This window comes from Chanodichthys erythropterus, chromosome 10 (genome assembly GCF_024489055.1).
Source record: "Chanodichthys erythropterus isolate Z2021 chromosome 10, ASM2448905v1, whole genome shotgun sequence".
Classification (NCBI taxonomy): domain Eukaryota; kingdom Metazoa; phylum Chordata; class Actinopteri; order Cypriniformes; family Xenocyprididae; genus Chanodichthys; species Chanodichthys erythropterus.
This window is the reverse complement of record NC_090230.1, coordinates 52252926-52279976: the sequence shown is the minus strand read 5'-3', so window position 1 is coordinate 52279976 and position 27051 is coordinate 52252926. Positions and strand designations below refer to the sequence as shown.

The 27051-nt window shown below is 39.6% G+C and overlaps 2 protein-coding genes across 17 annotated transcripts in view; both read right to left on the bottom strand.

Moving 5' to 3' along the window:
* Positions 1 to 2732: 2732 nt before the first annotated feature.
* depdc5 (DEP domain containing 5, GATOR1 subcomplex subunit) overlaps positions 2733 to 27051 on the bottom strand; it is a 42148-nt gene continuing 17829 nt past the window's right edge. For 2 of the 16 annotated variants that reach the window (XM_067398118.1, XM_067398113.1), the window contains exons 25-42: positions 20482 to 20665; positions 15980 to 16137; positions 15732 to 15852; positions 15476 to 15643; positions 15158 to 15389; positions 14935 to 15068; positions 14625 to 14736; positions 14059 to 14121; positions 12913 to 13049; positions 12742 to 12822; positions 12524 to 12656; positions 12337 to 12442; positions 11695 to 11934; positions 10411 to 10580; positions 10097 to 10268; positions 9169 to 9229; positions 8920 to 9002; positions 8031 to 8789 (exon numbers count right to left, since the gene is read on the bottom strand). In XM_067398118.1, the coding sequence (XP_067254219.1) occupies positions 8494 to 8789; positions 8920 to 9002; positions 9169 to 9229; positions 10097 to 10268; positions 10411 to 10580; positions 11695 to 11934; positions 12337 to 12442; positions 12524 to 12656; positions 12742 to 12822; positions 12913 to 13049; positions 14059 to 14121; positions 14625 to 14736; positions 14935 to 15068; positions 15158 to 15389; positions 15476 to 15643; positions 15732 to 15852; positions 15980 to 16137; positions 20482 to 20665 (2651 nt within the window). In that variant the 3' untranslated portion in view covers positions 8031 to 8493. The other 14 variants (XM_067398123.1, XM_067398127.1, XM_067398117.1 and 11 more) reach the window with 13 other exon arrangements.
* Positions 4165 to 7069, bottom strand: ywhah (tyrosine 3-monooxygenase/tryptophan 5-monooxygenase activation protein, eta polypeptide). Its single transcript, XM_067398128.1, has 2 exons — positions 6668 to 7069; positions 4165 to 5077 (listed from the first exon to the last, which is right to left on the bottom strand). The coding sequence occupies exons 1-2, from the start codon at positions 6752 to 6754 to the stop codon at positions 4424 to 4426; spliced, it is 741 nt and encodes a 246-aa protein (XP_067254229.1). The 5' UTR covers positions 6755 to 7069; the 3' UTR covers positions 4165 to 4423.

Sequence of the window (27051 nt, the reverse complement as noted above, 5' to 3'; positions counted from 1 at the left end):
CTGTTTGCTCTGGAAATCTAACAGGGAAATTCATAGTCTGCTCTCTTTTGGTCCAGACATTGACGGATTACCTTTAAAATTGCACAGATTTAAGTTAAAAACAGATCATTTGGCATAAGGTCTGGATGAGAAAGACATCATTGGCTTTATCAACTTCTCAACAATCCCTTTAAAACACCATCATATCTCATCACGGCCATGAACATTTATCTTTAAGAGGTTAGGTCTTATAGTTATAAATACTGACCTTCTACATAGCCTTCATCTTATTCACTTAATTATACTATTATAAATCAATCACGCAGTGTAAATCCTGCATATCACTCTTTATGGTCTGTTAAAGACATTTGTGCATGAATTTTTACACAATCAAAAAGAACAAGATTACACTGACCAAAGAGCTGGTGACTTAATGAGTTTCTCAGAATTGGCTCCGAAATTTAGGCATCTTCCATCAACATGCTCTACCCCAGAAACAACTTTCCTATGCAGATGATGTCATAAAAATGTAATGAGGTGCAATAATGTAAAAGTGACATTTTTGTCCTTACACCTTCTTGAGTGTACACATCTGAAAAAAGGTAAAAATTTACATTTTAACATATATTTTTCATTGTAATTTTTTTTAAACAAATATGAATTGTTAATTGATTAATATCATTAAAGGTAGATTTCAGAGAAGCTAGCAATAGCAAGCTAGCTTTGAAAGCATGTGAACAGAATGTGACAGTAATTACGATTACGACATGGTGTGAACGCAGCATAAGATCATTGTTTTGGTTTAGGAGAAACAGCAAATGATGACTGCTGTATGTTTATGGCCCGGCGACTGTCTACAACACGCTGATGATGTGGTGTCTGCCAAGCAGGGTGTGCAAAGATATGGAAATACATATGTTGACAGGCTGGAAGGACATTGTATCATTGCATTCAGACTGATTGGATGAACAGTTTTTGGTCATGAGACTTCCACAGAAGGTAAATGTACGTTTTAATATTCAAACCACTTCTATTACTGATATATCACAATGTGAAGAGAGTAAGCAGTATAACAAAAAGTGTTTATAAAACAAATTGCCTACCCTAACTTAGGTTTTGGGGAGTCACACCATATTACTTTTTACATCCTGAACTAACTTTGGCTTGTCATAAAAAAGGTCAAATGATCTGATATTTTAAAAGATGTATTGACCTTGACGTATAGTCATGAGGGTCCACAGAGGTCTTCTCAATGATGTAATTTCCTGTTTTTTCTTTTTTTTTCTGTATGTTGGCTGGACCACGAGACTTAGATTTTTCAGCAAGTTTTCAAATATTAATAAGTTTTGTTAAAATATTTTTATTTTAATAAATAGTAATAAAAGATTGTCAAATTACTTAGATTTTTTTCATCAAGGATTTCTTTCTTTTAATGAGGCTTATTTATTTATTATATCAGGACAATTGTATCACCCTGAAATTGTTGATTTCATTTAAAGGTGCCCTAGAATTAAAAATTGAATTTACCTTGGCATAGTTAAATAACAAAAGTTCAGTACATGGAAATGACATACAGTGAGTCTCAAACACCATTGTTTCCTCCTTCTGTAAATCTCATTTGTTTAAAAGACCTCTGAAGAACAGGCGAATCTCAACATAACACCGACTGTTACGTAACAGTCGGGATCAATATTTGCATATGCCAGCCCATGTTCCCAACATTATGAAAGGCATTACACAAGGGCAGGACGTCTGGATGTGCACAGGTGAATCATCAGACTAAGTAAGCAAGCAAGGACAATAGCGAAAAATGGCAGATGTAGCAATATTAACTGACGAGATCCATGATTACATGATATTTTTAGTGATATTTGTGAATTGTCTTTCTAAATGTTTCGTTAGCATGTTGCTAATGTACTGTTAAATGTGGTTACCATTATTTCTTACTGTATTCACGGAGACGAGACTGTCGTTATTTTCATTTTTAAACACTTGCAGTCTGTATAATTCATAAACACAACTTCATTCTTTATAAATCTCTCCAACAGTGTGTAATGTTAGCTTTAGCCACAGAGCACAGCCTCAAACTCATTCAGAATCAAATGTAAACATCCAAATAAATACCAAACTTACGCGATTAGACATGCTGCATGATGAACACTTTGTAAAGATGCATTTTGAGGGTTATATTAGCTGTGTGAACTTTGTTTATGCTGTTTAAAGCAAGCGCGAGCTCCGGGGGCGGGGAGCGTGAGCATTTAAAGAGGCCGCAGCCTGGATCGGCGCATATTTAATGATGCCCCAAAATAGGCAGTTAAAAAAATGAATAAAAAAAAAAATCTATGGGGTATTTTGAGCTGAAACTCCTTAGACTTATATTACATCTTTTGAAAACATGTTCTACGGCACCTTTAAAATGAATTTGAATTCAGCCTCATTCGCCCACTCTATTTCACAAGAACATTCAAGTATTTTACAAAGTTGAAATGTCATACAAATTCCTACATAGTGACTCATAGGAAAACGCATGTATTGTAATAAAAGAATGTAATCGTTAACCTGCTACCTCTAAACCACACTCAGTGGGGCATGAGCAGGTTGTATAAAAACATGAATGAGATTTGCTGAAATGTGAAATAGTTAAGAAGAATCGTATGATTGTGTTGTGAATGCAGATCATTGTTGACTAAAAGCAAGAAAACCATTTAGTCAAGCCGTGTGTGTGTGAAAGAGTTCAAAACAGTGTAAAATTTATAATAAATGTGTGTAACCATAATAAAGCACCAGAGATAAACTGCATTTTGAGAGTTCCCATGGTAAGCAATGTCTTTAATGTCATTCTGTCATAACCTTGCATATGTTATCCTAATCAAAAGACTCTTGATCACTGCGTCTCATAACAGAGTGTCACCCACATTTTGGACAACATACTGTTTCGAGATCAGCAGATATACACAATTCACAGGGCTAGCAAGATGTACAAGGTGAGCTTGGGGGAACGACAGACAAACACATTTAAGCAGTGAAGGAGTTACAGATCAAAGACAAGTAAAGAAGAGGAAGAATAACGTAGTAAGGTGTAACATTAGCACTATACTGTGCCACATACTCAAGATCTCATCCTGTAATAAGCGTTACAGAGTCTCTACGAAGATCGAGTCCTTAAAAGTACACACTAAATGTCACGTGGAGGCTGTATTACAGAAGCATTCTAACTTAGAATCCTATCTTATCTGTTTAGTAACCAGGGTAATTTCACTTGGGAAATAGAACTCTTTCAAATCTTCAACCAAGAATTAAGATTAGGAAGTTTCTGTACTACAGCCCCAGTAGGCAATCAGTGACTCTTTGTGGGGGGGGAAAGAAGAGAATCATATACAGAAAAAGAGGTCAAGGACAGAAGAAGAGGAGTAGGTGGGAAAACTGAGCAAACTAGGGTAAATATATACCCCTTTTTCACCAAAATGTTCTCAGAACCAGCTTGAGGGCAGAGCAAGTGACATAACTGACCACTGACAAACATGCCGCTTCACTGTCTTTTTTTTTTTTTTTTTGACAATATATATTAGCATTCAGAGTTATATGATTTGGCGTTTGACAAATATATAACAAAAGAAAAATGTTATATATTTTTATATGCTGTGTTTTGAGAATACATTTGAACATCCAAATGAATTAAGTTAGTGTCTTTATATCATAAGCAATATATAACTAACAAAATTAATAGGATTCAAATTGTGCATATATTCAAAAATCCTTTTATTTTTTTATGAATCATTCAGGAATACATCTGAAAATTCAATGTAATTTGAATCCTTGTATTTATGAGTATGATATATTAAAATTCATAGTAGTTTTCATAGTAGTCAATTTGCATGTATGATAATTGTAAATAAAGCATTTCAAATTTGCTTATGATTCCTGCAGTAAGAATCAGGTTGCAGTAAGAATTGCAATGCATTCTAACATCCAGAGTACTTCGCAAGTAATGAATTAGGAATAAAATGACAATATGTGTGAACTGAATGCTTTATATATATTTTGCTTTGGGGGCTAGTTTTGTTTTGCGTCTTGTATTTGTTTTGAAATCTTGCTGCGGACATGTGACATTATTGGTTCCAGGTTCAAGACAAGCAGGTTTTAGAGGCCAATGTCATTTTTCCATCCCAGAACCACCTTTTCTGCAGTGGAACAGTTCAGATTGGGTACCGGCATCCTGTAGGAGGGAAAGGGGTAAAACAGGTGAGAGAGCAATCAAGGGTCTGAAGGGCTGCCCTGAGGAACCAAAGAAGAGCATTGAGGTGTCACAAAGAGACGAGAAAGATGGAATGGAGAAGATAGAGAGAGAATGAAGGAGCAGACAGAGAGAAATAAGATGTAGCATCAAAGAAGGGACAGACTGGTGCTACTACAGCTAGAAGTGAGAGCGGACATGGCTGATCTCTCAGTTATTGGCGTCTCCTCCTTCGCTGTCCTGCTGGTCGCTGGTCCACAGGGTGAGGTTGTCCCGCAGGAGCTGCATGATGAGCGTGGAGTCCTTATAGGAGTCCTCGTTCAGATTGTCCAGGTGGCCGATGGCATCATCGAAGGCTTCCTTGGCAAGCTGGCAGGCCTGCTCGGGTGCGTTTTGGATCTCGTAGTAGAAGACGGAAAAGTTGAGCGCCAGGCCCAGGCGGATGGGATGGGTGGCCGGCATGCTCTTGCTAATATCGAAAGCCTCTTTGTAGGCGCCTTCTGACGATTCGACTGCAGAGGCCCTCTTTTCACCGGTGGCCACTTCGGCCAGGTACCGGTAGTAGTCGCCCTTCATCTTCAGGTAGAAGACCTTGCTCTCTACCTGGGTGTCGTCACAGTTCTTGATGAGGTACTGGTCCAGCAGGGTGAGAACGTCTTGGCACACTGACTCCAGCTCCTTCTCGATGGTCTCTCGGTAGACACGCACCAGTTCCAGCTTCTTCTCGTTGCCATCCGCCGCCGTCTTCTGTTCTATGCTGGATATTACACGCCAAGATGACCGCCGGGCCCCCACCACATTCTTGTAGGCCACCGAGAGCAGGTTGCGATCTTCATTGGACAAGGGCTCGTTCAACTCTGTGACCTGATGGTGCAGAAGGCCAGATGTTGGGTCAATAAACGCAATTATATTTGTCTGAAATTGGGAGATTATGGTGTTGTGCTGACCAAAATCTATCAAGATCCTCTATAAAGAATAATGCGCAATTTCTGTTTTCAAATATTTTTTAGGAAATGTTGCTAAAAAGTTTAATTTTAGTGTACAACAATTACCTTAATTAAATAGGATCAGCCTACAAGACCCCTTTTTATCCTGGGATAGAACATGTTTGTTTGAACATAAAGAATCCTGATGTTATTTGCAGCCAAAATTGATATTATTAATAATAGTAAAATTAACTAAAAAGGTTAATATTAAACGATATGTTGCATTTTAATGCAATGTGAATAAGACCCCTAATGAGATACCCAATAAAAATGAAATATTTTTGATGGCATGACTACTTTTTAGAACTGTAATAATTTCCATTAGTTTTCCAGGTCTGACTTTTTCAAAATTCCTTGATATTTCCAGGTTTACCATAACCAGGAGAACCCTACAATGAATATGTCAATGTCAAACAGTCAAAGTGGCATAATATTGACCATATCTAATCAAAACGGGTGATTAGGGTGATGTTGCTTACAGTAATAACGTAAAGGATAAAAAAACAATACATTGAATAAGGAAACTGTGTCCTGTTTGACCCACACTAACTGACTGACTGACTTTCATCCTTTGTGCTCAGATGTCAAACCAGACAGCTGATGCTGCACTGCTGGCACACATATTTCGTTTAATTTTATGACTACAAATTAACATGAACTGCTGAGACAATGTAAGTTTTATCTGACTATATATCAGCGTTCATATTTTAAAACCTAGCTAAATTTTTTTATCCTATTTTCGCAGAGACACGCATTCACAATGGATGTGGACGAGCGTGTCATAGCGCCGCCCATGTTCATCCATTGTAACAATTAATATGCACGATACCGAACCGAAACCTACAATTTATTAGCATTATGCAGCGTCCCGTTTTTGTCTATTGATTACTTATTATCATATATCTTAATTTTTAAATGCAAATTTGTTTTTACCCAACGTTTAAAGGTATAATATACAAAAATTAAAATCATTTCATTATTTTATAACCCTCATGTCGTTTCACACCCGCATTACTTTTTTCCTTCACAAAAAACAAAACGCGAGGTTAGGCAGAATGCTAGTGCTAGTTACTGACAGCCTCAGTCACCGTTCACTTTCAATGCATCTATTTTCCATACAATGAAAGTGAATGGCGACTGAGACTGTCATTCTGCCTAACATCTCCCTTTGTTTCAGGGAAGAAACAAATCTATGAAGGTGCAGAGACATGAAGGTGAATACATTATAACAGGGTTTTCATTTGAGATGAACTGTCCCTTAAACACCGCACATATTATATATAACAAAGAGGTCCTGCTCGTGACAGAAGCGAAAGCTTCTTCAATTATATAAACTAGAAATGTTCCTATATTTCAGCATTATTTAAATAATTAACAAAAAAATCTTAATGCATGTATATTATTTTCCAATAAGGTCTTAAGGACTGAGAATGGAAATGTGCAAGAAAATACATTAATAATGACCCACCAGCTTCATCGCGGAGGCCATGTCATCATAGCGCTCCGCCTGCTCCGCCAGACGAGCTCTTTGGATCAGTTGTTCCCTATCAGCCATCCTCTCTGGTCAAAGGCTCTCGGTTCGCACCGGGGTTCGGTCGTTTCTCAGCAGAACACACTGGTTGTGCGAGATAGGGCGCGCGCTCCGGTCAGCACACAGGCGCGAGCAAAATCTGGAGCAGCCGCGCACGTGAGATTGGAAAGGCGAGCCAAAGGTTGAAGTTGCAGATTTATAAATTTTTTGTATGTCTATATTTTTGTAACGCTTTCTTTCCCCTCCCAGCCCTCGATATCCTCCAAGTTTCGCCCGATTCTTTTTTTCCCTTTCGTCGTGTGGGGTACTGCTGCTGCTGCAAGCGTCCTGTCAATCCCAGCGAACAGGGTGGAGGGGGAGTTGGAGGGGGGTGCGCGCACTCGCTGTATTTCACGGTGACGTCATTTTCTAAAAATAGCCGCATGCCCTGCAGCCGCGCACCTGCGCAGTGAAGTTTGCTGCATTGTTCAATGCAGCGGCACAGCGCGCATGCGCGCGATAAGAAACTCTTCCGCATTCAAATGAAGTGATGCTTCTGTCTGTCCAAAAACTGATGATGAAATGACCATGGGATGCATGGACATGCCTCCTTAGCAGTGTTTGCCCAGACCTGAATGGACTGATGTGGACAGATACGTATTTTCGATGTGGACAAAGGTCACGTTTTTATCCGTGCACTAGCTGATGTCCGTGCAAAGTTAGCAGTGGCTGCATTATAACAGTGGGAATTAATTACATTAATTTGACCTTGGGGATGATGTAAACAAAGATGGATCTATTATATCTTTCATTTAGTTTAAAATTCAGCTTAACTACTGATTTTACTTTGATAACCAAAATGCAAAGGTGTTTACAGATGTGCATCATCTCTTAACTCCTGATCAACACCTTTACTAAGATCTTAATTCTCAGGAAAAAAAACTATTTATCCAAATCTAAACATGGGCCAGGCTTATGAAAATGAACATCAATGGGGCCAAGCATTAAATAAATAAAAAGACCTAAAGCCAGTTGCATAAACAGCGATTATGTAAAAACGGTGTCTTAAGATTTAGTATGACCCACTAGCTGTTAGTCAAGCGGCATTCAGAGTTTTCAGTATCAAATTAGGCCAATCTACGTTTTTATCTGACTGATTTTAAATAAGTTATGAACAGTCTTAAAAAAAAAAAAAAAAAGTTGTAAGACTAGTCTTAGCAGTTTATGCAACTGGCCCGACATTTGATAAACTCTGCCCACCTTGGTTACTGTTGCTTGTGCAAAATCAAGGCAAACTCTGCACAGTCAGCTGACAAGAAAAGCATAATTTATATCATTTCCACAACGTTTCAACAGCATTTTACAATATTTCTGTAAAATGCAGCAAGAATTCACAATTTTTCTGTAAAATGTCCATTGAAAACCATCCAAACTTCCATAGACTTCTATTAGAAAAGAGAAAAGGCTTATCTGATAATATGATGGATGATGAATGATGATAATAACATGGATAAAATCGATCCTGTTATGTACAGCTTACTGAAGACCTGCTGTTCACTCAAACCCATTAAAAACTGTCATGGCTTCAGGGCCAAAAGCATTGTAGGTGCATGTGCTGACACTCTGAAAACATATGACTCATCCATTTGAGTGTTTTATGATGAAGCTGTTTGTTTATTCCTCTCTGATTAGATGATAGCAGCAGTACATTAGCTCTTAAAGCAGAGGCGAACTGTCTCGGTTTTCTCTGACAGTATCTTTTGCTTTTCCTCCATTCTCTTTTCTCAAGGGGCACTGGCGTTCATTTTCTCCACACAGCTTTCCCAGAAGGTCACCAGTCGATTGTCCTTGTTGGCACAAAAGTCTGTGAAATCTCGTAGAAGGCGGTCGGCCAGTTTCTCGTCCCCCAGCACACCAGTCCTCCAGACTTTGGTCAGCATGGTATTGTAGGCCCAGTTGTAGCCCACACGCTCTTCAGAACCAAACAGGCTCTGACTGGCAGAGGTAGCAGAGTTACGTCGCCGCCGCTGTCCACTGGAGTATTTCCTTTTTGAGTAAGGCAGCTGAAGAAAAACTGTACCTGTATAAAGAATTCCCGAGTGATAGCGATAGAAACAGCAAGACAAAGAGATGGACAGAATAAAGTAACAAGAAAGATTTTTATCATAGTATTTCCAACCACAGTTTATATTATTCTTAAAAGCATGTACCTGTTACATGGATGTATTGGGGTTTGTTCTCTGATGGAAAGTTAAAAGCTGATGCTGAGAACTTGTCTTGTACAAAGCCAAATCTTCAAAAAAAAAGGGAAGTTGTTTCAATATGAGAGCACAAAGATCAATACCATTCTAAAGAATAAACTAAATTTAACTGCAAATTAACTATATGTGCTTAAGTTTTTCAGTAAAAAATGAGCAATGGTGAAATATACTAAAATATACATTCTATGCTCTCTTTACCTGGAGAGTATGGCCTCCTGAAACAACTGCATTCTGTCCCAGTATGTCTCTGGCTCAAACCCTAAACAAGTAAAGCAGTGCCGTAAATGGAGGATAACATACATCTACTTAACATTATACCATGATCTGTCTGAATACTCGATTCTGATTGGTTGGAAGGTGTGCAATAGAACCATTTAATGTACAGGTATTTATAAGGAATTTTATCAACGCTGCTCAGTGACATCTAATCATAAAATAGCTTCGCTGCCGAATGGCAACATTATATTTCTCAGCAACGAGGGGGCCACATCACTGGTTCTGAAGTAATTAAACTTACAGCTTCGTTGTTAATATAGAGTGATTCACACAAGTATCTCTCATCTCATTTCAATGAATTGAAATAAATGATCAAATTAATTAATTCAAATAAATGTAATCTTGCACTACTTTATGTCTCTGATTCCAAGTGGGCAGAATGTTAGATCTAACGAGCTGTAACTGACGAAAATAACCGCGACCACTCTCTGCTTCTCATTGGGGGGTTCTTTGCCTCCACGTTGTGCATTAAAATAGTTTAATGGACAGCTAGCCATGGATTATCTCTTACATAAATTACACAGGCATTGTTAAGAGTTCAATCCATCCAAGATGGTAAAGGATAAAAATGTTGAATATAAATATACAAAACAGAATATTACCCAGAATATTTGTTGTTTAGTAACGTGTCCAACATTCCACACTGTGTTTTTTTTTTTTTTTAGTTAAGCGCATTATCTGGGTATTTGAGGTGCAATTTTTCTTTTTGGACTTTTCAATGTGAACACACTAGTCATAAAATTAAATGGCATAGAATAGTGCATAATTATGCAAATTGAGATAAACCTAATGTATTTGCTAGATTTGAGAGTCATTTATGTTTCAAAATTGTACATTTTTCTTTCCTCACCATCAAACAGGTTATCACAGCCCTCCTTTAGTAGGCACTGGATGTTTAAGGGGATAAACAACTGAGCACGGAGAGGGTCACCATATAGGTACGATGACAAAGCGAAGGGCACCTCCAACACAGGTACAAGCAAGAATCCACAAGATGCTGCCTTTCTGTGCCAGCCTTGCACCTGAAAAAGAAGAGTGCAGTGCTTTTACATGTTATGTTTGTGCCCTTTCTTGATATCATCTAGTTGACTATGCTTGTTTGTCCTGATATTATGAAAATGTCATCCATCACCTCAAAGCCAGCTATATTCATCCTATGCTCACCATTTCAAAGAGTACGGCTGCAGTGACAGCCATCCAGTGCAGCTTGATTTCAAAAGCAGCATTGAGGGAGAAGTTGCCATGGTAATAGCAACTGCACCATTCCGTTCGATCACTGCGATTGTTCACATCAACATCCAAGGTGACTGTTTTCTGCTCTGGAACTGTGGCGGCTGAGAGAGGAGGGGTAAAAACAGAGCGAGAAAGACAGGAAGAGTAGAAATGGCCAAGAGGATGAAATGACAAAGGTCAGGCACAGAGTCATTAAGACCATAAATGGGTCAATGAAGAGTAATTGTGATGGAGTTTATGGCAGTTAGAGCTTAGTTCATGACATCTAAGACAGTAAACATTGTGAATGAATTGAAATGATGATTCTCAGATCAAGGATGATTTTCCATCATGCAACATATTAAAGGTAAATAAGATGTATGAAGCTTCTATGGCAGGAAAACACTGAAAGCTGAGTGTATTGCACAATAAGCAGAAAGGCGATGGGTTGGCAGAATAGCTTTGCTCAGATTTGGGAACAATGGAGGAACATAATTCAACCAGCGAGAACAGGACAGATGGAGGAGAGCAGGAAGAACCCATACCACGGCACTACTGGACCACAGCCACTATTTCACCACAGCATGCACTACTTAAAACAGTGTATTGATTGGTGTACTAGGGCATCAGTCCATGCTCTGATTTGAGGAGCTTGCAAAGAAATTTGTGCCCCGATTGAGTAGAACCACAGCATTTGGAGAGTGCATGTACCATCACACTGACTGATAGCTAATTGGGTTTATTATAATAGCATATTTTGCACAGTCTACATTAATCAGTTTGAAAGGGAGACATGATGTCATCAACATGATTTTGGCATTGTGGGAATGAACAGGGTGAATTAAGGGTGGACTACTTTTCTACAACAGCATGCAGTCCTGGAATGGAGAAGAGTCACACAAAGTCAGATGATTAGATTTGAATATGTTAAAAATTCTTGATTGAATCAAAGCTTGGCTTGGTGTTTCCTGAGAAGAATATAGCGCTGTATAGAGTTATACAGTGATGGTGTTGCAACATCCATCTATATAAGTTAGTTGGTTGTGCAAGTTGCACATTATTGTTTAGTGTCTAGTAGATGTCATGGGTGGTGTCTAAATGCTTTAGTAATATGAGAAGAAATTATTTGACTTTGTGTGACTCATTCACTTACTGGACTTTCGGGGGAGGGAGTGTGGCATGCTGCCTTAAGATGCAGAGCATGGCAGCTCTGGGGTCAGAGCCGGCTGTGTGTACCTAGCAGTGCAGCGGCTTGGCTGCGTCCTCCGAAGCTGCGGCTGAAGGAGCTATGCCTACTTGCGTACGAGGCTGGCCGGCTGGGCAACCAGGGTAGCAGGAAGGCAGGTAAGTCACAGGGCCGACGTTCCTCCATAACAAAGGCCACCTCAAACCACTTCCTCTGGAAAAGGGTGAAGTCCTCCAAAGCTGCAGGAGACCATACATTGGCTCCAGCTGGGGGCAGCTGAGTTGTAGGGGCTGCAGGGAATAGAGTTCTTGGTTTTCATGGAGGGTAGAAGCACCAGGGTACAGTCATGCTACCAACGGGATTTGCAGACAGTGATGCTCACATGATCTGCCATCTGGAAAAAAAAAATAACTGGAGGTTGCGGTGTCATTGTGCTGTTGTTTTTTTACCATTGACTCGGAATTCAATGGTATCAGATGGCAGATCACTGCGGTTCACCGTCTTGTGTCCCCAGAAATCACAACTTCTCATTGAAAATGAATGACATCTAGTTGCTTTGCTGTAGCAAATCTCTGTCAATGTGAATGTCCCTTGATACAGCTAGATACAATAGGAACAGCTAGCAGAAACCAACTCTACAGCAGCTTGGCAACCCCTAGCGAAGCAATCTTGTCAGTCAAGTCGTTTCTTACCCCTCTCGCTGTCTTTGTCGACAATCCGGTAGAAGTAGAAGCCATAGACAAAGGTTCGCATGGCATCACCGGAGGCATGAGTAATCAGGCCTTCATCCAACATTTTCTATAATAGCATCAGCAAGATAGTCAAGTTTTTAAATACAAACACAGACTGCTGTGACTTCTGCAATGTTCTCAGTTTTACCTGCATGATTTCTACTGCAATGCCCTGTGTGGCGATATTCTCTACAGTGCTCACCAGCCAATGTACAACCTCAGCACTGACAAAGCAGTTGGGAGGCAGGCCTCTCTGCTCTGGCAAAAGCTGCACTCCAGTGCTGCAAAGACAGGAGGTCAATTTAGATCACACATGGATGACATAATAGAAGACTAATAAATAATTAAGGATTGAAAGACTCTCACGTGGGATGCTTAATGGCTTCCAATATCTCCATTAGTGTGGAAGATGAGGAAAGACACAAACCACTGGACCCTGACTGCCCCCTGCAACGCAAGACGAAAGTGGCACATTCTGAGTTGAATATATGGGAAGCCATGTTCTGAATTTTAGAATAAAGTGAGGTGTTCTCTTACCCAGTTTCTGAACCTGTGCCTGGGGTTGAGTCTCCTGTGGCTTGGGATGTAGCAGATGTTCTATCACCTGGTTGGTTACCTCCTTTGTCTGATGACCCACCCTCAATAGGATTTGCTGGAACCTGTTCAGCTGGCAGCTGAGAAATCCATTGGGAATGTATCAGATAAACTGTAGAAATGCAGTGTGCCTTCACTCCTGTGTTTCCTGCACAGGAACTAGCACATCTAATGTCATCTATCTTCATGCAAACAAGTACAAAACAGAGCTAAACAAGACTGACAAAGGTGCAAAATTATGAGAATGTTTCAAGCTATCTGCATCAAGTGACTGGCAGGAATGCATCTTTGTGGTACTCTAGTATCAGACAAAACATCCCATGACAGACTGTATGAAGCATATTACACAGTACAATGCCAAAAGCTGGCTAAAACCACCAGCTCCAATCTGAATGACTGGCTGCTATACAATTCACAAAAGTAAGTTTTTGTCAGTCTGCCAGGATATAAAGCGGTACTGACAAGGTACCAGGGTTCTACCAATTTCTTTGTTTTTGTCTTTATAACTTTCAAAGAACACTATAATATTATTTGAATAACTTACCACTTTATTGCACGCTTTTCTATTGCCATGGTATCATAAATTTTAGTTTTACCTGCTGCTAAATATCATTACATGTTGGTCAGATAGCCCCATCCCATCTGCTCCAGGCCAGAATTAGCTGTAATGTGGAACAGTCACTGTATGCTGCTAGACAAAAATCTGGCTATGTGAGATTAGCAGTATTCTAAATCAGCACAAGATGTGAAGTGAGATTGAATGCAAAGTGCACATGCATTTTTCCAGTGGCCAACCGGAGTGGTCCCGTCTACAGCAGAACTCATAGAGGTTAAGATGTTAAATAAAGTAAATCTAATTAATATAATATTTTTGAATTTCATTAGTGTGATGATGAGTATACATAGACAAACAGGAATGACTATTCATTATCACTATAAAAACACCAGAAAGAAACACCAACCTTCACATTTTTAATGACAGTGAGAGGTTGGACAAGTACACAGGCATGCACACACGGTTTATACGCACACACGCTCGTTGCAAGAGACAGATAGCTTTCACAGAGCAGAGAGGGGATAGTGACTGACCTGAGAGTGACAGATGTAGGAGGAACGTGGACTACGAATAAAGTCCAAAATGAAGGCGGCATCCTGTCAGCATATTAGGAGGAAAACACCAGAAAGAGAGAAAATAACCCCCAGAGATCAGAGCAAGAACAAGGCAGTAATCGAAGAGGAAGAGGCAAGGAAAGAGCAAGAAAACAAACCCACTGCAAATAATATCCATGATTCAATACTGAGTCAACAGGAAGACATAAAGACCTAAATGAAGTAGGGCTGTCAAGTGATTAAAAATGTTGTACTGAATTAATTACACAATATGCAACTATTAATTAAAAGACATTACATTATTGTGGCAATTTGTAATAGCTGTATTTTATACCAATTTTTTTATTCTGCCCCAAATACTGTGATCAGTCTTCAAATCAAGCAGACAAAGGTGAAAATCAGAATAAATAAATTAAAAATGAAGATGAGCCAGTAAGCAATAGACATAGTACAAATACAATAGGTCTCTTCCCCACTCAAAAGCACAAGCATACACACAAGAAGCCAGGAACTAGTCCGTTTGGTGGTCTGCCTTGGGCTCTCACCTTACGGGGGCTATCGACATAGGTGGTTGTCAAGGCAACGCTGGCAGCTTCACTGAAAGGTCCACATGGTTTCCCACCATGCTGAGCAGCAAGCTGCTGCTCTTCTAAACTCCTGCAGATCAAATACATTTCACCAGCATTAGGAAAAACCTAGAATCTCTGGCATTTTATAAAACCTTTACCATATGTGGCACTAGATAAAACTCCAAATCTCATTGTTTCTGGCACACACAAAAACTTGTTTCTCATTGATTTTGCACCACTGTAATTTATTTCCTTTGGTTTGCAGAAATCTACCTGCACAACTCACTTCTGTGTCTGATCCAGCTCCAAAAGTGCAGAGAGTGCAGAGGTGCCCTTTTTGCCCACAGGGGGTGCTATAGGTTCTGGGTTGTAGGATGAGAGTGCCCCTGTAACCTGCAGGCCTTTAATAGTAGCTCCTTTCTATAATAAACATAAGAATTGTTATTTTATTGCCCAGATGAGTAGTTTTTAATAAGTCATTTGTGCTTATCCTGTAGCTGTGCACTCACACGGATAATTCGATCAGATCGATGACGCCGACGAATCCTGTTCAGGCCTTCCAAAAAGCGGATAAATCCGTCCAAAAGAGACCAGTCCCCTGTGCCAGAGAGGCCATCCCGTCCTGCCCCCGTTACCTCCCCATACACGTCCCAGTGACCCTCACCATCCGCCACTCGCCTGGCTCCACCCGCTGGCAGCAGCAGGAAGCGTGTGCGCCAGAATTTCAGAGAGTCAATAAGACTGTGGAAGAGAGAGGAATGGGATCTTGTGGGGATCTACATACATAGGTTTGGTGTCAGGGTCGTGATGCTAGTAAAGCCACTTGCCTGAAGTCCTCTGAGCCTGCAGAACAGATGTACTGGTCCAAGTAGTTCCATTTGTACTCCTCCAGCCGCTCGTGGCTGAACTCAACCCAGAATGGCAGGAAGCTGGCGTCTGCATGTGGAGGGCACAGATTGTAGCTGTACTGAATCTGTGTGGATTCATATGGATACCTAAAGACAAAGAAAAACACACTTGTAGGCATATCTAGAAGAAGAAATTACATGAACTGAATCTGAATTACTAAAAGCGTCAACTGACTTTGGGAGGTAGCGGGTGACAGTAATGATCTTATCTTTAAGGCAGACTTTATGAAAGGTTCTGCCCATACTGAGCCAGTAAAGACTCTCTTCATCCTCTGGTTTACGGCGAGACACCAGCCCTGAAAAGCAGACCTTCAAATCTCTCACCTGAATTACATTGGAGTATGATTTATGACAGGAAGACAAGTCTATTTTTTATAAACCAACTAGTATGCAGAGCTGAGAGGTGTCCAACAGTGGATGTACCTCTGGAATAAAGTGGGCTGCTGCTGAGAGGTGGGGCTATAGCAGGCTGTGGCTTCCTGTTTGGCTGTACAATGATCTGGTAGCCTTGCATCAGTCGTTGACAGATGAACTCTTCAAATACCTGATGGGCCATCATCACTGGAGACTCATCGTCACGTCTACATAAGATGGAGAAGCACATCAATTTTGGACTGAGCTCTTAAATAGATATCAAATCTACAATGGGGTTCAAAAGTCTAAGAATCCTTGAGAATGTTGAGCATTTTTCTAATTTAATACAAATTTTTTATTACAAATAACACTGTTAAACATGATTGTGGCGACGGGGGGCATGGTAAACCATCTGCTTTGGAAGAGCGAATGCGGAGACAAGCGGTGATGTGTGGGTCAAGTGCATGATGATTAACACCTGTCTCTAATTCCAGTAACAGGCGGAGAGATGGAATAAAAGTGGCCCGCAGACCTGGGACAAGGAGAGAGTTGATGGACGTGTTTTGTGGATACAGTTGTGTTATTTTATGATTTTGTTATTGAAGTGTGCAGGAGCGCTATTGGCGTTTTGTTTGAGAGAGAACTTGAATGAGGAGACTAAGAAACTCGCTGACCAGTCTTCTTCATCCTTTTTAATCTTTGAACCAGTTTACGTGATGCATGAAACCCGGGACAAACCATGGCATGCCACCATGCAGCCAGTACAACAAACGGCACTTGAGGAAATGGTCAAGTCACTCATCGGTCTCCACCAGACGCAACACCATGCCCTCATGGACCTCAGACTGGAGCAGGAGGATCGCATCCGTCTGTTGGCCCAGGGACATGAGGGGGACATGAGGAGGACCGGCGGGTCATTTGGAGCTTGCAGCGGACCATCTGGTGGTGTGCCCAGGGGTCAGCGTGCCCCTTCCGGCTGTTTCTCTCTCCAGTCTTTCTCCCTCTTTTTCTTTCTCTTCCCCCATGTCTTGTCCTGTCCACATTCCCAGTTTGCTGAGCAACGCACCCCCTCAACAACCACCGCAAGGAAGAGGCAGCTTAGCCTCAGAGTTTGCCCCAGGTTCCAGACCTGGAACGCGAGGGGGCGTGTTGGAGAGCACCAGCACCGCCACATTTTCTTCATCCCTTCCTTCTCTAAATCAGTCGCTTGGCTAACTTTCTGCAGCCAGAGTGGCTTGGAGGCCTGGGCTGGTCAGACCTGGGTAATCTCCAGGACAGGTGTCCAGTTATGGAGGTGGGGACATAAATGCCCTTATATACTTCAAACAAAGTTCTTTTTATTCTTTGTTTAGGGTTAAAAGGAAGTTTGAAATACGTGAGCAGCGATATGCTGTAATAAAACATTTGACACTGCCCACACTGCTGAGAGCGGTGTTTAGATGAATATGTAAATATGTGCTGTGCACTTTCTTCTCAGTAACAAAATAAACAACAAAAACAAGAAAACAGCAAGCATTTTTATAGAAAGCATTTATGGAAAGCACAAAGTGTCTGATGATAACAACATTGGTATGTTAACAAGCTCTGCAAATTAGCACTCCAGTCACGTCACGTTTATTTATATAGCACTTTATTCAATAGATTGCTTAAAAGCAAGCAGCTTTTAAGTATCAAACATGAAAAACAGTGTCAGTGCCTCATTTCATCAGGAGCACAACTTCATTGTGTAATATAAAGTGACTGACTAGTGTGTTCATGTTTCAACCGCAGAGATCTTACCTCAACAATCTCAACAGACAAAATGAGACAGAATAGTTCTACGTGAAAGAAGTCGGAGCCTCAGCGCACACATCCTGTTACGTTATCGTCACAGACCAATGGTAGAAAGAAAGTGTTTTGCAGTTGCTTTGGCAAGCCGTTTCGAACTCCCAAACAAACTTCGTTTTGGACTGATTTTGTTCGAAATGACATCACATCAGTTTGTTCTTCAATTTCATTTGAAATATATCAGGGTCTCAACAGACCACTTCAGAGGAAACAAGAACAAGGGCAGAGCTAATGCCACCTTTAGTTGGATGACATTCCTCTGGAGCAGTCTCGTGATGAAACGCTCAAACATGCTTTTGATAGGGTCCGCACCATCGACGGACAGCTGCTCCAGCCTGATCAGCCGCTTTCCTATCCCTATCTTGCCATAATAAGGGACAGTTTGTATTGGGTGGCCCAAGATTCCCAGACAAAAGAAGATGCAACCTAATTATTAGTTCCAATAAGCCATCAGGAATCCCTGTTCCAGGCGGCTCATTGTAATCTGATGGCAAGACACTTAGGGGGTGAAAAAACACTGGCACGTTTCATGGCCCCATTTTTTTGTTCGGTCATTTACAAGAACGTCTGCTGGTGGTGTGTGGCTTGTTGTGAATGCCAGTTGGTGAACCCACCAGCCTTTCCAAAAGCACCATTACGCCCTTTACCTCTTGTAGAGGTCCCCTTCGAAAGAACTGGCATGGACCTCATTGGGCCATTAGAGCGTTCAACAAGTGGACATCGTTTTGCATTAGTTCTGGTGGATTATGCAACACCATCTCGCACCATCTCTGCAAAAAGTGTGGCGGATGCCCTGTTTCGTATTATCTCCCGAGTGGGAATCCTGAAAGAGATTCTCACTGAATAAGGCATGGTATTTGTGTGTTATTGCGAATTATACAGACCTTTGTGTTAAATCGATTCACAACAGTGTCTATCACCCACAAAGTGCAAAAGAAAAACAGGTAACACTTTACAATAAGGTCTCATTATTTAACATTAATTTATGTGTTAACTAAGATTGAGCAATAGCTACATTTGTTACAGAAGGTATTTTTTGTTAATGTAAGTTAAGAAACACGACTGATCATTGTTAGTTTTATCTCAGGTCCATTGAATAAGTTCTTTTGATTTTAGTAATGTTATTAAACATTAAGAAATTAACATTAACTAAGATTAATAAATGCTTTATAAGTATTTAATGCTTTATAAGTATTTTTGTCAGTTTGGTAATAATGAATTAACATGTTAACTGATGCATGTTAACTAACTTTTTAATCATTAGGGGATGTTGTAGTCCAGATTAAAATATAAAAATGTTTAAGTTTGAAAATAAATAGCCTATTAAGTCTTTAAGTATTTGGTGCTGTGATGAACAACACTGCAAATACAAAAAAAATGTAATGGGTTTCCGGGGTAACATCTGCATTTCTGCTGTTCCATCAGCACCCTCTGCTGTCAGAAAGTGAACGTGCACTTTCTTTCAGCGCTTCACTCGTTCTGCCATGTGTTTCTCATGCATGTTGGGCTCGTTTACATCTGAGTGCATGTGTCCCTTTGACGCAGCATACAGCGGTGTTGTGCATTTTATACGGTTGATGGGGAAAGTATTCTTAAAATACATTATAAAAATTTGAATAATTTGTAATACATTTTTATCTACGGTATTTTGAAGTGTCTGCGATTAACAATATCATGCATATTCATTATCGTGATTTATCGTAATACCGAATATCGGCACATGTCTAGAGTACAATAAGCTGTTTAAAACATGCATTCACACAATATTGATCATCCAGATGGTATAATCAAAATATCTTGTGGAACGCTCTCAGAGTATGCACTTATTTGTTATTCACTATTGGATACGGAGTGTAAATGTGGACTCCAAAGATTTCTTATCCTGTTGCGCCCTCTATAGGCCATGATCAGCGACTAGTTGAAGTCAAGCTTATAGCATCATGCCAGTCGGTGCAATCCCTAAAGGGAAGATGCCAAAAATTGTGATAAATGGCTTGACTGGAGAACGGAGGGTTCCCTGGCCTGAGAAGAGCGGTGGGGGTATGTGGTGAGGGGGGTACGGTAAAGCAGTGTCTGCACAGGGAGAGCAAGTTAGGAGACGAGCGGTGATGTGTGGGTCAAGTGCATGATGATTAAAGGAGACAGAGAATCTCGCTGACCTGTCTTCTTCGTCCTTTTTAATCTGTGAACCAGTTTACAATGATTATTTAAAAATTTGGGTCCCACTTTATATTAAGTGGCCTTTACTACTATTTACTTACATCAAAAACAAAGTACAATGTACTTATCGGGTTTACATTGAATTCCAAAACACTTTTGTTGCTATTGAGGTGGGGTACGGGTAAGGTTAGGGAAAGCTTTGGTGGTATGGGTAGGTTTAAGGGTAGGGGTAAGGGTTAAGGGATAGGTCAACAGTGTAATTATAAATGTAAATTACAGAAATTATTTACAGATGTAATTACATGCAGGTGTTTTTAAAATATAAGTACAATGTAAAAACATGTATGTACACAATAAGTGCATTGTATCAAATGATTCATTTAAATGTAAGTACACAGTCGTTAAGGCCACTTAACATAAAGTGGGTCCAAAATTTGAAATAATGGGAACGCATAACTCTAACCAAAGCATATCGGCTAATAACTGATGTAGTGCCGATATATATTGTGCATCCCTTAAAATATAATTGAAAATAATATTGAAGACAATGTTTTAACCTATACCACCCAACTAATGTGCTGTACCTGTCCAGGTCAGTGTGTGGCAGCAGGTCGTAGCAGCCCTCTGTGTAGTCATTCTGTAGGGTTTGGCGGTCGGGAAAGTAATCGGTCGTGAGGGGGAGGCAGGCAGGAGTGGTGAGGGACTTCCAGTCCACCCCGACCGTGCAGCAAAAACTAGGCACTGTCGGAGGGGCAGATAGCAGCAGGACTTCAGGGCACCCCCACCACACACACACAAACACACAAAGCACCCCACACGCACCACACAGACGCAACAGACCGCATCCAAAACACATTCACACATATGGCCAGGTTGAAAATTAACAGACAGATTAAGAGGCAGAAGAAGAGAGGGTGAACCATTTCAGGCAGACAGACACATACCAACACGCAGAACAATAAGGATAAAGAGAGACAGGGAAAGTGGAAAAAGAAAAAGGAGTGTGTTACCATTATTGTCATAATTGAACTGAAATTACAGTGACTACTACGTGCAAAATTAACATGCAATAAAGGCACTGTGAGCATTGTGACATCACTGATGAGTTATAAGTGTGAACGGCCATCTGTACATACACACAACTGGCAGAAAAGACGATCAGTACTGTACTGTAGTCTTCAGGCAAGGCATGCGTGAGAATCTGAGTGCAGCAGTGTCATTCTACATACTTGTGATTGGTGATTTTTTTGAGGGTTACAAAGCTTGTGAGCGGGAGAGAATTGAAGTTTGATACTTGATTAGAACGAAAGGGGAATTTAGGAAATAGAGGATTCCCCAGGAAAGGGGATGGATGGAACAGAGAGAAAGCCAGAAATCCCAGACAAATCTGAGGTGGAATTCACTAAGAATGAATTGCGGCCACCTGTAATGATGTTTAATTATCGTTTTAGGACCTATGCATTACAAATGTTTAATTGTTATTTGTGAATATCACTGGCCGATTAATATGCTAGCTTAGCCTACATCCTTTACACCCTATTTGAACAAATGTTAAAACACCTTTTTTTGAATATCATTAGCCCATTAGTCTTCTAGCTTAGCCTACACCTTTTACACCCTAATCGAACAAATGTTCAATTCTTATTTGTGACTATCAATAGGTGAATTACATAGCTTAACTAGACATCTTGTTCATGAACAAAATGCAATTGGGTCATTGTGTTTATGAATTAGGGTTTCACTAATAACACAAAAAGACCTACTGGCATAATGATGTAACCTGCAGAAAAAGTCACTAAACAAATCAGTAAATAGATTCTGAAGATTGGAGTCAATGAAATGAATCAAAATTGCCACCACAAGTCTTTGCAGTCTAAAGGCACCTTTAGATTAATAATTTCGAAGCAGTTGAATACAGTCCATGCAAGAAAGAACAAACCGATCACAATTCAGTAAACAATTGTGTTGGTGAATCTGGGGCTCGTTCTTTGTACGTCACTAACTCGGTTAGCTGGATATGATTGATGAAGATTTGGCATGATCTTGGATTGTTTGGTTCTTCAACATTCATCCTGGACTTGCTGCCATAGCAACAGGTCCGTAAGCTTAAAGGGGTGGTTCAATGCGATTTCACTTTTTTAACTTTAGTTAGTGTGTAATGTTGCTGCTTGAGCATAAACGGTATCTGCAAAGTTACAGCGCTGAAAGTTCAATGCAAACGGAGATATTCTCTTTTAAAGTTATGGCATTTTAATGCCTACAAAAACGACTGGTTTGGACTACAACGAGCTTCTTCCCGGGTTGGTGACATCATAAACCCTGCAAAACACGTCCCCGGGAACATGCAACAAAGTGGGCAAGGCCATGTGGCGCAGCTAATGGAAGCAGAAGAGTTGTGTACACCGTATAATATAACCCATTATAATCTGTGATATTTTCTACACTGGATGCGGCGCTGAAGACAGCTTTCAGAATCTGCACGAGTTCAATGCTGGATTTGCACAAAGACTATTACTGAAAGATGGAGCAGTTCCCACTTTAAAAGCAGAAGCTGCTGTTTATCGCCCCAAAGTGTAAGTACGTTTTATTGTTTGTACATGTCTTTTAAACGTATAGTTCTGTTGCTATTTTTGGTTGCATCAAGGACATATACAAAGAGCAACTCATTTTTGCTTTGCTAGCCAGTTAGCTAAATTCTAGTGCATACTTCAACAATCGTCTATGTTTATAGACAAACAGTTGTTCATGCTATAAATTAAATGCTACCTTTACAAAACTGCTACTACTCAGTCATGTATTCGGCTACAGTGAAGCTTTAATCAGGATAAAACTGTATATTGAAAGCTAACTAATAGCAGTGACAGCATATTTAAACACTTTGACACAAATAAAAAAAATTAAATGCCATTCATAAATGTCCTTTAAAAGACGCGATTGCAGCTTTACCTTCTTCATCTGTGTCTGATTCGGGCTCAATTTAATACAGCAATATAGACGCTATTATTTACATTTTCACTGAAGCAATGGATGGTAAGGGGCGTGGTGTTTCCGGACGCTTCAGCGAATCATGATACACTGGGCCAGCTACCAACCTGCTTACCAATCTGAGCACATTGCGTATTTTGGAGGGAGTGGCTTCATAGAAGCAGGAAGTCAAACACTTTTTTCAAATTTTTTCAAAAAAATGAAGCTTTAAGACATGCTGAACTGTGCCCCTAAAACACAATCAAGCCTAGAAAAAAAACACTGAACCACCCCTTTAAACCTGCTCGTGAGCAGGATTATTTCATGTAAACAGGATTAGATTACGATAATACGAATCGATACTTAAAATCTGTCCCAGCCACTGCTAATTTATTTCAAGAGTACTCTACTTGTCCAGGGACAATAATTTAAAATGATAATAAAATGTGTAGTCTATAACACTATAGATACAGCCAGTTTTACTCATTGAAAGATTTATTCGTGATGGAATAATTGCTTTACAATTGTATTGGAGTCTTACACACATGATGTACAGTTATTCTGAGCCATGCATTAATTTGAATGGTGACAGCTATTATGGGAATGGCTTGATACAGCGCAGGAGATGCAAATAACTTGATCTCGACTTTAATTATTTAATGTACAAATGCTTGTGAATCTAAATAATTGGGAATCATGTAAAAAAAAAAAGTGCACATTTCATTTATCTATTATAACATTTATGTCGTAATGTCATGTTGTTTGCTTGGCTGTTTCATTATAAAGGTCCAGAAATTTATCAAGTTTTTCGTCAGGTGTCTTTTCTAATTATATGATGTCATTACGTTGTTGTCTTGCCGCCAGCCAATCGCTGCATTGCTGATCGTGGTTTCGAGTATCGATACATCTGCCCTTTTCAAGGAACACGACAACGCGCAGTAATCTCAGATAACTTAATCCTGATATTTTAATCCAGTCCACAAATTAGTTTGAAGAACCAAATTAGCCAGAGATCAGTTATCACAATTAGAAGATCTAGCATCTGTCAAATCATCTCAGATGTATTTAGTGAGGTACAAAGAACCAACCCTGTTCTTAATTGAGATAAAAAAAATTCTAAACAATAATGGTGTTAGACTGCACGTGGTATGTGAATAAGATTCAGGCAATATGGAACGCTAAAGTGGCACAACTATTCAGTGAATTCCCCCAGAGGTTGTGGACCAGGACCACCTTTTTCGCTCATCAAACTTCCACCCATAAACAACACAGCCACTCAGCTCCACTGATGTGATACACCGCATTGGCTTGAGATACCCAAACAATCTTATACAAAGATAAAGAAAAGCGATTCCCCATTGGACAAACCCAATTTTAAGTTCTTAAGAGTGAACCCAGACTTAAATACCTTAAATCACTCAACCATAGATCCCAAATTTCCTGTCAAAACCCCCTCCCCTTCGAAATATGAATGTGTTTATGTGATTGCAGCTAACAAATATATGTTTCTGAGGGTATATACTTTACACGGCATAAATGAGTACACCCCCTTTGAACAAATACAAAAGATGTATTTTCTTAATGATCACTAATACAATTCATGGAAAGATGGCAAATTTGAAATATATTAAACATATACTTAATAAAAGCAGAGAAATATGTCATTAATATCTGTAAAAAAAGTAAATTATCAAATTTTGTTTAAATTAAGGATTGCAGAAATGAGTAAACCCTAGATTTAATTCAACAAATGTATAATATTCTAGGACTTAGTATAACCTCCATAATTTTAAGTATACTGCTCTGGCACGGAAGTATACAAGTTCATGATAAATTGTCACATCTTTCCTGTTTAACTCCTGGATGATGACCTCCTTAAATGCTCTGAACTTTAATGGGGAGTTTTGCTCAACTCGCCTCTACAGAATCCCTCATAGGTGCTCAAGAGTGATAAGACTGGGTGAAATAGAAGAAATAGGTTTTTCACATTGGGAGAATGCATATTGTCATGGTCATGTTAAAAAAATTCCTAACAATGCAGGGAATGAGGAGAGGTTTTTTTTTTTTTTTTTTTTTTTTTTTTTTTAAGTTTTTGTAATACATTACACAGTGGTGTGTGAATTAATGACAGCATTGATAAAGCAAAACTCCCCCACACCTTCAGCACTCATACTGTACATCCCTATATAAGAGATTTACTACCACTGAACTTCACTGTGGGAACCAGGCACTTCTCACTGTACTCCTCCTCTAACAGCACTAAAACATTTTGGGTGCTGTTAGATCCAAAATGATTGATTTGGTCTCATAAGACCAGAGTATTGATTCCCAGAATCTATATATTATAAATATGAACCTTGGAAACGACTTTATCACTCATTACTAAATGAATGCTTCAAATGATTATTGATTATTTTCACAAGTCCATTGTTTTTTTAAATTTCTGTTTCTTTTGCTTTATTCACACTTAAAACAATGATTTGGTAATCCTCTTGTACCACTGTGCTAAGAAATAAGTCTCATGACAGTTCTCAGTGGTTCCATTGTTGTCAGCATTAAGTCTGAGAATGATTCAGTGGACTAAATAACACTTATTTGTCATGAAATTACTTCTCTTTAAATGTTTTGATTCAACATACTTGCCTGTTGATCAAAAATTGCCTAAAACCTACACCAGAAAAAATTTATTTAGTTTTATTTAGTAATTTTCAGGAGGGTGTACTCACTTTTGCAACACATATACATATACATACATATTGAAAGTTAGGACACCCTATTGAATTCCATGGCTTTCCGTATAAGGACATAATAATAAAAAATAAAAAATAAATCATCTGGTCTTGGCAGGTCTTAAAATTTGGAAAATAAAACCTCAAATGAACAACAACACATGACACACAATCACACTATGACATTACTTATTTAACAAAAACTAGGCCAAAATGGAAATGCCATGTGTGACAAACTAAGGACACCCTTACTGTTAACATAGGAATGAAGAGGGTAAGTAGCAGTCAGGCACTGCTAATCAAATGTTTTTGATTAACTGATCATCAGCAAGTGTGAGCACCTCTATAAAAGCAGAAGTTCTGGCAGTTTGCTGGTCTGGAGGCTTCAGGTGTATGTTAACACAATGCCAAGGAGGAAAGCAATGATCTTAGAGAAGCAATTGTTGCTGGCATCATTCTTAGAAGGGTTATACAGCCATTTCCAAACAATTTGAAGTCCATCATTCTACAGTAAAGAAGATTATTCACAAGTAGAAGACATTCAAAACAGACACCAATCTTCCCATGAGAAGACATCCCAGCAAATGACTGTGTAATGCTCAGAGACAACCCAAGAACTACATCTCAGACTCTACAGGCCTCAGTTAACATGTTAAATGATAAAGTTCATGACAGTACAATTAGAAAAATATGGGATAAGAATAGCATGTTTGGAAGGGTTGCCAGGAGAAATTCTCTTCTCTCTAAAAAAAAAAACATGGCAGCACGGTTTAGGTTTGCAAAGTTGCATTTAAACAAACCACAAGACTTTTGGAGCAATGTCCAAAGTGGAGATGTTTGGCCATAATGCACAGCACCACATTTGGTGAAAACCAAACAAAGCATATCAGCACAAATGCCTCATACCAAAAGTCAAGCATGCTGGTGGAGTGGTGATGATTTTGGGCTTGTTTTGTAGCCACAGGTCCTGGGCATCTCACAGTCATTGAGTTGACCATGAACTCCTCTGTATACCAAAGTTTTCTAGAGTCAAATGTGAGGCCATCCGTCCGACAGCTAAAGCTTGGCCAAAATTGGCTCATGCAACTGGACAATGATCTGAAGATCAACAGCAAATCTACAAGAGAATGGCTGAAAAAGAAAATGTTAAACGTGTTGCAATGTCCCAGTCAAGTCCAAACCTCATCCTGACTGAAAAGCTGTGGTGCGAGCTGTGCATAGACCAATGCCCACAAACCTCAATAAACTGGAGCAACATTGTAAAGAAGAATGGGCCAAAATTCCTCCAGAATGATGTGAAAGACTGATAAAGTCACACAGAAAATGTTTACTTAAAGTTATTGCTGCTAAAAGTGGATCTATAAGCAATTAAATCATGTCCTTAGTTTTTCACCCATGGCTTTTCCATCTTGGCTTTATTTTTGTTAAATAAATAACAACACAGCTTGATATGTCATGTGT